General features: G+C 41.7%; 1 protein-coding gene across 2 annotated transcripts in view; it reads left to right on the top strand.

The window, feature by feature from the left end:
• Positions 1 to 12,326, top strand: part of GLUD1 (glutamate dehydrogenase 1) — a 34,509-nt gene that overhangs the window by 13,049 nt on the left and 9,134 nt on the right. For both annotated transcript variants that reach the window (XM_026005882.2, XM_072756456.1), the window contains exons 2-6: positions 712 to 792; positions 1,311 to 1,366; positions 2,167 to 2,230; positions 6,680 to 6,774; positions 11,899 to 12,078. In XM_026005882.2, the coding sequence (XP_025861667.2) occupies positions 712 to 792; positions 1,311 to 1,366; positions 2,167 to 2,230; positions 6,680 to 6,774; positions 11,899 to 12,078 (476 nt within the window). The remainder of the gene's footprint in view (positions 1 to 711; positions 793 to 1,310; positions 1,367 to 2,166; positions 2,231 to 6,679; positions 6,775 to 11,898; positions 12,079 to 12,326) is intronic.

Raw genomic sequence — 12,326 nt, 5'->3', positions numbered from 1 at the left:
AACATTAAGGTAAATGGGACTAGAGAGTGGGGATGAGGAAGGTGCTTTTTTAAAGAATGTGGTCAGGTAGGGCCTCTTGGAGTGAAGAAAGTTCTAATAGAGGCCTGAACAAAACAGGGAAGCAAGCTCTATGGCAACAGATAAATATAACTGCTAGACCTTTTAAGAAAACTGTCATTTCTAATCTAAATTTTTTGAACTCCCTGCTACCAAGTCATCCAAGCCAAAAAGTAAAAGAAAAAAAGCCTTCACTGAGTTGGTTGCCTTCCTCAAAGCATAAAAAATTCCATTTGAAGGATTTTTTTTATCTTGTGAAGCCATAGTTCCTGCTGTCTGCCACTGGGCTGTACGTTCCTGAAGGACAGGACTGTGGCTCATCTCTTCATCTCCAGGAACCTTGCTTGGTGCTCTTAACTGCTCCCACCAGAATGCAAAAACTGCACTCCCATCCCTGTCTTTTTCTCTTAACCACCAGAATACTTAAAAATCAAAATCAGTACTCCTCCTGTAGCCCGTACAAGGTGATAGGTGTCCAATTAGCAGATTTTCCTTGACTTTGTATCACAAGCCACTTGAAGTGTTCTTGGAAAAAAACAGGGTGTAAAATGCAAAAAGTGTGGGCATTTCCATTTCTAGCACTTTTTCTTTTAACCAGCCCAAAGGATGTTCTAAATACATCCCCTTTTCTCACCCCCCTCCCCCGCCCCGCAGGTATCCGTTACAGCACTGATGTGAGTGTGGACGAAGTGAAAGCTCTAGCTTCTCTGATGACCTACAAGTGTGCAGTGGTTGGTAAGTGATCTCCTTTGTTGCTCCCTGAAAATGCTTTGGGGAAATATGTTAACATACCAGGTTACCTTTAGGATGTTATTTAAATTGCACAGTTTAATGCTTACATAATTTTTCAATTAGTCTTAATTAAGATTTAATCTGTTTTTTAATGGAAAAATTTTTATGGGAACTAATTGGATTTTAAGTGTAGATTTTTTTTTAACTGCTTTTCCATACTCTGTAAGTAAGACCAAATCATAGTAGAAGGAAAATAAGTATTTTTTTTTCTTTTAGAAGTAGTAAAGCACATTGATTAAATATGCATAATTTGCCCGGCCTTACAATTTCTGTTCCACTAGAATTTTAGTTCAAGGACATTTTAGAAAAGATAAGTGTTGATCAATGTTTATTTCTTGAATTTTCTGAAACTAAATCTTAAAGAGTCACGTTTGAATTATTGTAATATCACATAGTGCTTTCTGCCTCCGGAATTTGTTTATCCTTTGTATGGAATAACAACTTGCAGCCTTCTCTTGCAGATGTGCCATTTGGGGGTGCCAAGGCTGGTGTTAAGATCAATCCCAAAAACTACACTGTAAGTATCAAAATGACATTTGTGCACATGGTGCATTCATAAAGGACTTGAAATTACAGGGCTTCTATGTGTCCCCCATACCAGTGAGATTAATGGCCCCTATTTTAAAGGAATGGAAAAACAAGTAAATAATTAACTCACTGAGTGTGGTGCCATATAAAGGTCACCTGCTTAACATCAATGTCCTTTTTCATTTTTACACTTGGTTAAAAGGTAATTAACATTTTCATATTCTTAGGGCATTTATATCCATCCATGTTACATAGTCTATAATATAAATATAATATGCTCTATATGCATTTAATATGTTCCTATGATCTGCGACTCTTGGGATCTCAGAACCTAGTGACAGCCTAATTTAGTAAAAATCTTGTTTATCCTATCAATTCCAAGTTAATTTAAGCTAGCTGTTACTATGCTTTAGCTCTGAATTAACATCTGTTACAAATATTATATATATATATATATATATATATGATTTCATTCTTTTTTTTAACCATTTAAATGAAAATGTACCATAGGGATTATTCTTAGGGTCCTATATTAATACAAAGAGAACAGGAAGTGCATTTGAGCCCTAGTTCTACTGTTTGTTGTTTGTATAACCTATTTTCTGATCTATCATTTCCTTATCTTCAAAATGGGAATGCCTGCTTTATAAGTTGTAAGGATTACACAAGAAGATATATGAAAATGTCCTATAAATAGAAAATATGAGGCAATTATCACTTATCTCCACCAGTGGTTTTCTATCAAAAACATTTGTTTCCTTGTTTTGTTTTCATTTGTTTCCTTTATAGGATAATGAATTGGAAAAGATCACAAGGAGGTTTACCATGGAGCTGGCAAAGAAGGGCTTTATTGGTATGTATTACCTTGTAGGCTTGAGCACGGAGTAGGAACATCTAAAAGGCAATTTTCTTAAGTTAAACTCCTGTTTTTATCTATATGCACATGGGTAGAATTGCCCCTTTACTTTGAAAAACTTGGGCCTGTTTTGGTAGGTCTCACATAGAAAAGCTCAGGTTCTCAGTATGCAGTGTGGACACCAGGGGGATCGCTTCCACCTCTTCTGCTTGGACAATCTCTATTGTGATATCCAGAAATATTTTAGGAAATAAATAATACCTGTTTTATAGATATTTTTTTTAATATGTAATAGTCACTTTTACAATAGTCTGTTCTGCAAGCAGTGAAAAATCTGCTGCTTTTTGGAACAAGAGCCTAGAGCAAGCTGCCCCTTCAGAGTAGTGGGCACAGGCTGGGAGGTGAGGGGCTCACCCTGATGACTCCATCTGCCCTCCCTGGCGGGTCTTGAGGGCCCTTTGTATCAGGAACAGGGCCCTTTGTATCATTTGTATCAGGAACCCCGGGGGTTCCTGATATTTGTCACGAGGCCCTTTTTGCCAAACACTAGATTTCTAAGAGTGCTGATCTTCAAAGGCTTGATGTTTTTGCATTAAGTGTCACTTGATGTTTTTGCATTAAGTGTTGTATGTTTTATGTGAGATGTGAATATTTGCTATGATGTATAAATACTCATCATTTAGTCAGTTTTTCAAGCAAATGAAGTCTGTATATTTCTTTTTCGTTCTAGAAGGATTCTAATTTGTTTTTATAACATAAAAGTATTTAACAGAATGTTTGCCCTTGTAACATAAAAAAAACTGACTAAAATAAGAAAGAAAATCTACTTTCTCTGTTTTCCTGCCCCTGTGTTTTTGTTCCCCAACATTCTCCCCACTGTTAATTTCTATGAACTTAATTAAGATATGCTTCCTTTGAAATTTGCCCTCTTCATAGGAAAAAAAGAGCATGAAATAAACTAATACAGAAATCAATATAAGTAGCACTAGAGCTTGACCAGATTTGGTCTGTTGTTCATCATTTCACAGGCATTTGGATTCTTGGCATGCCTCCTCAGCACTGCTGTGAATCTGTCCTGTCAGAATAGGGGGGTGCCGGGTACTTGGAGGGTACTGCCTCCTTTACAGAACTGCCTACTATTGCTGAGATTTGGTGAACTGCAGTCATGTTCAGCCTAGAGAGCCTCATGATTTTTCTCTTAGCTTCAGTCGCAACGTGTTTAATAGTCTTGAGTCACTTCAGACTTTATTCGGTATTTATTGCCCATACCTAGAGTATAACCAGCTTCATTTTCTCTATATTCACAAGTACCTTGGGATTCCAGAGGTTAAAAGCGATTCCTGGAAATAGTGAAAACCTAAATAATGCAATTTGACTTCTTTGTTGAAGCACAAAAGCCTCATTGACTCACAATGCAGCTAACCTGACACCTGGGCTCAGAAAGCTTTGTAGCATCTGGGGGGGAGGGGGGGATCCTTTCTCTCCCTCCAGGGCCCAGAACTGGTCCTGAGTAAACCTCTGCAACTTAGGTCATTTATTTCTCCCTTACTTACTGACTTGTCTTTCCACAGTTTCAGACTGTGAGTTGGACGTGGGCCTGAGTCCTGGCCCAGGCACATCCTATGCCTTTAGGAAAAGCTTTTCATTTTCTGCAAAGAAGTCAGCTGGGCTTTTACTAAGGATTGCAGTGCTCTGCAGCCCAGTATGGAGGGAAGCCGTCCTACCTGGCTAGTGCTCCAGTCCCCGAATACTGAATGTCCTCAGTTGTCATTCTCCTTTCCCTTCCTTCCCTGATGGTCCCTGGTTTTCAGCACAGATCTTACACTGCCTCTGTTACATTTATTCATAAGAACTTTTTTTTTAATGCCGTTCTAAGGGATATCAATCTATAGTATTCTCTTCCTGTGAGGCCCTGATACCAGTATAATACTGGCCTCAGAGAAAGAGTTAGGAAGTGTTCTTTCCTCTAGTGTCTTTTTTTCTTTTTTTTAAGCTTGTGAAAGCTTGGTGTTTATTCTGTTGTGTGAGTTTAGATACCACCTTTGTAAACTGTAAAGTTCCCTTGGTAATCCAATGTCTCCATTTCTTTATAATTTTCTCAGCTTTCCCTGCATCAAAACTGGCCTTTCAGCTCCACCCTGTGCTCATGTTCTGTTAAAGCAGCTGTGCTCTTTAGTCAATTTTTCATCTTTTTTATACTATTGTGGGATTGACTGATGGCATTTTAGCTTTCCCAAGGTTATGTACCTGTTTTACAAAGTGTGGATGTTCAGACCTGTTCTCTGTTAAAATATTTGAGTATTTTTCTGTAATTCAGGTTTTGCTTATAATCCGAGCATTGCTGTCCATTGATTTTATGTGAAGTAGAAAACTCATAAGCCTAATAATATTTTGTGATTTCGGCTTTGGATAGGGAGCGCTGTCTCATCTTAGGCCATCTAGATGAATTGAGGTTTTTGAGAAGCCTCAGAATTTATCATGGTACATTTCCAGTTTACAAACTGCATACCTCAAACTTGCCCCTTGCCAATAGCCCTTTTCCACTTGAAATCGTGATTTGATGCAACAAGCATACTTGACACTTGATACTACTAAAAACGTTTGTAGATCCCCCTTGCATTCAGGAGCAGTTTATCATTTACACCTTTGGAGAAAAGCAAATCCGATCAAACAAATCTTTACGAACGTCCTTGAAGTCTTGCTCTCAAGGAATGGACATTGTGAGCAAATGAGAAGAGTAGAGCCCCTTTTACAGAGGATAAGACTAGAATAGGGCATGAGTCCCTCCAAGGAGGAGAGTAAGGGGTAGAGTGATTTGCGGGAAGTCAGACTTCATGAGAGTTAGAAACTGCCTAAGGGAAAGGGTGCTCAGATGCAAGAGAATGACAGATTGGCTGTGGGCCAGGTGGGAGCGGGAAAAGCTTGACCATTTCCGAGTTGTCTTAGACCAGTTATGTAGCCATTGCATCACAGCCTGTGCAGAGAAACACACCTCCTTGGATGTGGGCCCCAAAAGTACAGGACAATATTAAAGCATATGTTATTCAGTTGGTTAAGTAAAAAAATACAGAACTTGAGTACTTAGAACTTTTCTGTGGGAGACTTCATTGCTGAATCATTTTTAAAGTTCTATTTTTCTGAAACGTTAATGGGTTTGTATTAGTTAACTGAAACAATACAGAAAGTTATAAACAAGGCCGAAGTGGAAACATCGTGAGCAAGTGTGAGGTATCCATATCCTTCCAAACCTGTGCACACATACTACATATACAGGTGGAAATAAATGCATGGAGACTATACACAGGCCTGTCCAGAGAGAGAGAATTTTATGTAAATGGAACCTCTATACATGCTATACAAATCCTGCTTTTTTTCCCCCACATAATGTGTTTTGGTGAGGACTACAAGCTTTTTACTGGCTGCATAGTATCTCTTTATGTAGATACAGCATTCTTATTTAATTGACCCACTAAATGGGATGTTTTTGTATTTTATATGTATTTGTATCCCTCCCTTGACAGATTTGAGTGGATATCATTTAACACATCTTTAGGGGCACCTGGGTGGTTCAGTGGTTGAGCGTCTGCGTTTGGGTCAGGTCGTGATCCTGGGATCGAGTCCCACAGCAGGCTCCCTGCATGGAGCCTGCTTCTCCCTCTGTCTGTGTCTCTGCCTCTCTCTCTCTCTCTCTCTCTCTCTCACATGAATAAATAAATAAAATATTAAAAAAAATAATAATAACGCATCTTTACCAGAGATCTCGGTGTGGCCATTCAGTATTAGCGCTGACACTGGCATTTGTTGCTGCCGTGGAGTAACTTCTTATCCTCAAACTTTCTAATCTGCTGTGATCTGAGCAATTGAAAGCTGAGGCCTAAAACTTTATGTACATTGAGGAAGCTTTGAATAACAGGTCAAAGCCCAGGTGAAATTATGGGCCTTAACACTAATGCTTCAGCAATGTGTATTTTTTTTCTTTTTCTACTTGATGGGGAGGGCTTACACCCCCATAAGCGGTACGGTTCTGTGCTGCCTCAGACACAAACACTCCCCAAGCACAGCACTCGTCCTTCTGTAGGCAGGATGGTACTGTTCTCTCTGGTTGTATGTAGTTCAAGGAGCTGAGGTCAAGAGGGACACACCGAGATGCCTATGCTCATGTATTCAGAAGTCCATTTGAGTGGCTTCTGTCTGTTAGCAGAACTGACTTCCGAACAATATCTCAAGGCAACGCCAGAGGGAGAAATTACCCATATAACATTTGTGTGTGTGTAAATTTTGTCGTGACGCATTTAATGAGTATTTCTATGACTTCAAGTAGTTACCCAGATGAAATCTAATGTTTTCTAACCACAGTAGCTTTGTTGTAAAAAATTACAAGGATTTATGTGTTTGAGATGAGTTCATCTTAAAAGCTAGTACAATGCCCTTTCCTTGTGCCCCCAGGTCCTGGCATTGATGTGCCTGCCCCAGACATGAGCACAGGTGAGCGGGAGATGTCCTGGATTGCTGACACCTACGCCAGCACCATAGGGCACTATGTGAGTACCCACCCAAAGCCCTGAGATCCTCATTTGCTGTCTACAAGAAATAACAAACTGATTATGTGGATGGAGAGAATTTGCTGGGTTCTTCTCCCCTTTAATCGTATCTTGAATTTGCACATTATTTTACTTCCATCTCTCTAGTCGTAAACCATAAACGTAGCGTGAACCTGGACTGAGCTTTCACTTACATACCACCCCATCCTGAAAGCTGGGATGGGACCTCAGAAACGATCACCTACCAGGCAGGGGAGGACATGATGTAAAACACTAGAAGGGAAATGAAGAAGCCTTCAATTCTGACTTCCCGCAAAGAGCTTTCATTTAAAGAGGAACTAAGACACATAAGCAGATAAGGTATGGAGATAGGATAATACATGGAGATGAGGCCTATTTAGAAATGTACTAGTAGAGCGAAGAAGTACATGAACCAGGACAAAAATCTCAAGCTCTAGTTTTGCTAGTGAGAGGGGAGGCTCTGGCACTGCCCCTTTCTTCAAGGAGCCTGGGCTGGTGCTGTTAGACTGCACTGGAGCCCAGGGCCACGAGGCCTGGGGAGAGGCGTTGGCACCTGACAGAGACTCCATAGGACTGGAATTGGATGTGTTATCAAGGAAAACAACCAGGAGGACTTGTGTCTGAGAGACCAAGCAGAAGTAGTGCCACTAATACAGAACACGAGAAAAACAAACTTTCTGTTCTTGAAAGGGATGGAACTTTGAAAAACATTTAAGGAGTAGGAAGAGATAGGGAGTTGAAAAGACATTCATTTAAAATGTATCTATGGGTAGCCCAGGTGGCTCAGCGGTTTAGCGCTGCCTTCAGCCCAGGGTATGACCCCGGGGTCCCAAGATCGAGTCTCACATCAGGCCCCCTGCATGGAGCCTGCTTCTCCCTCTGCCTGTGTCTCTGCTTCTCTCTGTGTCTCTCATGAATAAATAAAATAAAATAAAATATAAAATAATAAAAGATAGATAGATTGATAGATAGAGCGAGCCTCTGCCAAACAAGCAAGGTATTCAGTACAGTTGGGATAATTGGGAGCACAGGGAGTCCTGATGCTGGGACAAGGCGTAACAGGGCCCGGCCAAGCCTCCATAGGTGAGGTCAGAGGAGGCCTCCTTGAAGGAGTAAGCTCTGGTCTGCACTCTGATGAATAGGATCACTTACGGAAGGGACGGGGCTGTGAGTGTTGGAGGCAGAAGGAGCCATTGGGTAAAGTTCTGGGGTGCAGAAGTGAACTTGAGGCTGAGGGAAGACTGGGGTAGTCAGAGTGGAAATCCAGAGAGTGGAGTCTAAGAGAGGCCACTTAGAGGAGAATCAGACCAGATCATAGGACCAAAGTCTTTGCCTTAAAAACAGAAGGACGCTGGTGGAGTGCTAACTAGAAGCAGGGGCATTTTGACCTTCACTGTGTGCAGCAGGGAATGGGACTGTTGGGGGCAGGACCATACAGGAGCCCAGGAGATGGGGGACCCTGGCCTGCGGTAGAGCTGGAGACAAATGGACAAATGGGGGAGGGATGGATGGATTGATTGATTTGATTTGATTATTTATTTATTCATGAGAGACAGAGAAGTAGGCTCCATGCCGGGAGCCCAATGTGAGACTCGATTCTGGAACTCCGGGATCTCACCCTGGGTGGAAGGCAGGTGCTCAACCGCTGAGCCACCCAGGAGTCCCAAGGAAGAGGGATTTAGAGGGAAGGTGGTCAGTTGCAGAAGAAGGAGGAGGGCGAGGAGCTCCACATGCCTCATTGAGGGAGCCGTGTTTGGGAAGAAACGAGTTCAGCAACTAGATCATCCATCTGGGGGACAAAGAGTGGAACCAGGCTGCAAGGAGCAGTTGAAGGAGGGAAATGGGGCACAAGGAGTAGCCTTCACAGAGAGGAATGGTGCTGGGCGCAGAGCGGAAACAAGACAGGTGCCTGCTGCCCAAGGACAAGGGTGGTTGGCAATTGTCTGTCTGTGGGCTTCACGTTCATCCTTGCAGGAGATGATGCAAGAGAGACGGACAGCGGAGGTAGCAGAGTCCTCCAAGGGAATAAAGGCCTCGTGAATTTTCCTTTAAAGGGCCCTGGGGGAGGGGTGCCTGGGTGACACATTCGGTTAAGCATCTAATTCTTGGTTTTGGCTCTGGTCTTGATCTTGGTCTTGAAATCAAGTTCCACGTCACACTCCAAGCTCGGTGCAGAGTCTGCTTGAGATTTTCGCTCTCCTTCCCTCTACTTGCTCCCTCTGTCTCTTTCTCTCTCTCTCTGTCTCAAAATCTTTTTTAAAATGTTGGGGGGAGGCCCTAGTGGCAAGATGAGCCCTGGAGAGAACTCTTGCCCCCAGAGAAGGAAGGGGGCTGCAACTTGCAGTAGAGGAGCTCAGACATTAGTCTGAGGACCTGAGAGGGTGCAGACTGTGGTTGGGAGCGTGAGCAGACCACCTGGATTCAGAATTGGCTCCCTTACACACCAGCTCCATGGCCTGTGGCAGGCCTTGAGCGCCCTATGCTTCCATTTCCCGTATATAAGATGACAATAGCAATAGCTCCTAATGATTAATTGAATAATAAAATATAATGCACTCAGAATAGTACCCACTCCTGGAGCACCTGGGGGGCTCGGTCAGTTAAGCACCTGCCTTCAGCTCAGGTCATGATCCCTGGGTCCTGGCATTCGGGCCCCACGTCTGGCTTCCACACTCACCAGGAGCTTGCTTCTCCCTCTCCCCCTGCCTGCTTATGTTACCTCTGTCTCTCTCTTTTTCAAATAAATAAATCTTTTTAAAAAAAATAATAGTACCCACTCCTTAGTAAAACACACAAGACAACAAGTATTCATAAATATTAAATCGGTAAATTGCGAAAATCCCCTGAAATAAAACGAGCAGTATGAGATGCTTCAGAGAATTTTGGTTTTAACTGCCATTCCCCAAAATGATGTTTTTTCCATGTCCTCTTTTGATATTAAATGAGCTCCAAATTATAGTCTCTGTTTTTAAACAAGACACTAGACTGCTTAGTGCCAAGTAGTAGACACCACATTCATTATTCATAGCTTACTGCCAGGGGTGACCACAAAAGAAAGTTTTGTGAGGCACTGCCAGCTAAACCTGGCAAAGGGCTTCCCTTCTTAAAGTGATAGGAAATCCAAAATTAGGGCCTAAGGTCAGGAAGCTACTGTTTTTCTTACTTATTTCAGATGTAAACCTAAACCTGCCTCAGCTTTTGTGTAATCTGCCCAGAAGTGCAGGCCGCGGAGTGAGGGCGTGTGGTCCCTGGGCTTCTGGGACAATCAGGTGTGCTGGGCGCTGGGCAGCTGGCACTGGGCCTGACCTCAGACGGGGTTGCTAGCGGCTCCGGCATTCACATTTGCACTGTGTAAAAGCATTTGGCTCTAGGTTTGCAATTCTGCGTTCACACAAGTGTTAATTATTCATGAAGGGAACTGTGGGAAAATTGATTTCTGTAAATCACTTTACTGGACTGCCTTCTTTTTTTAACTTTTATTCTTTTTTTGTTGGCGATTTACAGCTAATACAATTCTAAGTTGTCTCTGTAAAAACAGTTAAACACACACACACACAAAAAAAAACCTTAAAAAAAATAGTTAAACACTACAGATAAAGACCAGGTTACTTGTTAACTCACCCAACTACATCTATTCGGGGGTAGGGAGAGTGTGAAGTAAGGCATTGCGTCTTCCTTAGTGGGTAGCAGATTGCCCCACAAGTTTATTAAATAGTCCATAATTTATCCACAAATGTAAAATGCTTCCTTCTTTTTATGTTGATTTCCTGTGTATAATAGGGCCATCTATTTTTCCTGCCCCACTGACCAGTCTATTATTCTACATTGTTCTGGTGGCTACATTTATGGATATACCTGGAAGGGAAGTTCTCCCAAGCCCTTTCTTTCTTCTAATTACAGTTTCTGAGCAAGAATACATGGTCACTTCACAGAGTACAGGAGGACAGATGGTAAAGACTGTTACTCCCCCACCCTGCCCCCGGAGCTGGCGTTTGCTTCCAGGGGGTCCTCCACTCACACTCGCACAGGAGCCTCTCTGTCTAACCCACATGTACCTTTGTATTTTCCTATCTCAAATGATACCATACCAAATACACAAAAAATTTAAGTTCCTAGAAGTAGAATCTTTGGATTACTAGGTATTTTTATTTTGGTAGGCATTCCAGATTGCCCTGCAAACCCTTTAATTATTTTGTCTTTTTTTTTTTTCCAAATTTCTTGAATACTTTTGTTAATCTGTTCCTTTAGTTGAACTTTGAATATTATCTTTTAAAGTAGCATTTAGGGGATCCCTGGGTGGTTCAGTGGTTTAGCACCTGCCTTTGGCACAGGGCGCGGTCTTAGGGTCCCGGGATCAAGTCCCACGTCGGCTCCCTGCATGGAGCCTGCTTCTCCCTCTGCCTGGGTCTCTGTGCCTGTCCCTCTCTCGCTCTCTCTCTCTCTCTTTATCATGCATAAATAAAATCTTTAAAAAATAAATAAATAAAGTAGCATTTTATTGAATTTCTAGATTAGTTTGGTGGGAGAGTATCTTTACAATGTGGAGTCTTCTCATCTAACCAGAACTACCATGATACCTCTTCCTACTTAGGCTCTGTTTTGATAACATGTTCAAGTTTATGGTAGGTTTTAAGACACATGTAGGATGTATATCCAACTTAATAGGCCGTAAGTACTTTTGAAGGAATAATATTTGTAAACAGAACTATCTCTACTTTTGTGACACTGTTATTTGTACTTAATAATGTTAAGTTCCTAAAAACTATTTCTCCTGTTGAAAGATAATGATTTTTTGTTTTTTGTTTTGTTTTTGAGAGAGAGCGCACTAGCGGGGAGAGGGAGAAGCAAACTCCCACTGAGCAGGGAGCCCACACAGTGCTTGATCCCAGGACCCTGGGATCATGACCTGAGCTGAAAGGCAGACTTAAATTTAACCCACCAAACCACCCAGGCACCCCATGAAAATATGATCTATTTTATTATATTTTTTTCTAGGAACAGAAATCTAAAAAAGTGAGGCATATCCCTATTGGTGAAGGTGTATATAGTCCTCATAAGCAAAATAGTTAGACAAAAATGTAAAGTTTTGACTTTTTCTTGCAGGATATTAATGCCCATGCCTGTGTCACCGGTAAGCCCATCAGTCAGGGTGGGATCCACGGGCGGATCTCTGCAACTGGCCGGGGAGTCTTCCATGGGATTGAAAATTTCATCAATGAAGCATCTTACATGAGTATTTTAGGAATGACACCAGGGTTTGGAGATAAAACGTTTGTTGTTCAGGTAAAAATGTTTGCTCTCTTGAAGAATAACTGATATACATAGAGTAAGTTTTTCAGTGTTTTTAGATTTGCAATTTTTAAATGTCATTCTTTTGAATCTCTGTAACTATTAGGAGGATGTTTCCAGAGTAATACATGCTTTAATTTCTAAATCTTGATGACTAGATTCATGTGACTAGAACCACTTTCAGTACCTCACAGATACGTATGAAACTATCACCAACTTCTTTTGGTCAGTATTTAAATTGA

Source organism: Vulpes vulpes, chromosome 4, assembly GCF_048418805.1.
Source record: "Vulpes vulpes isolate BD-2025 chromosome 4, VulVul3, whole genome shotgun sequence".
Lineage (NCBI taxonomy): Eukaryota > Metazoa > Chordata > Mammalia > Carnivora > Canidae > Vulpes > Vulpes vulpes.
The sequence above is the reverse complement of the archived record's forward strand: the minus strand, read 5'-3'. Positions and strand labels throughout refer to the sequence as shown.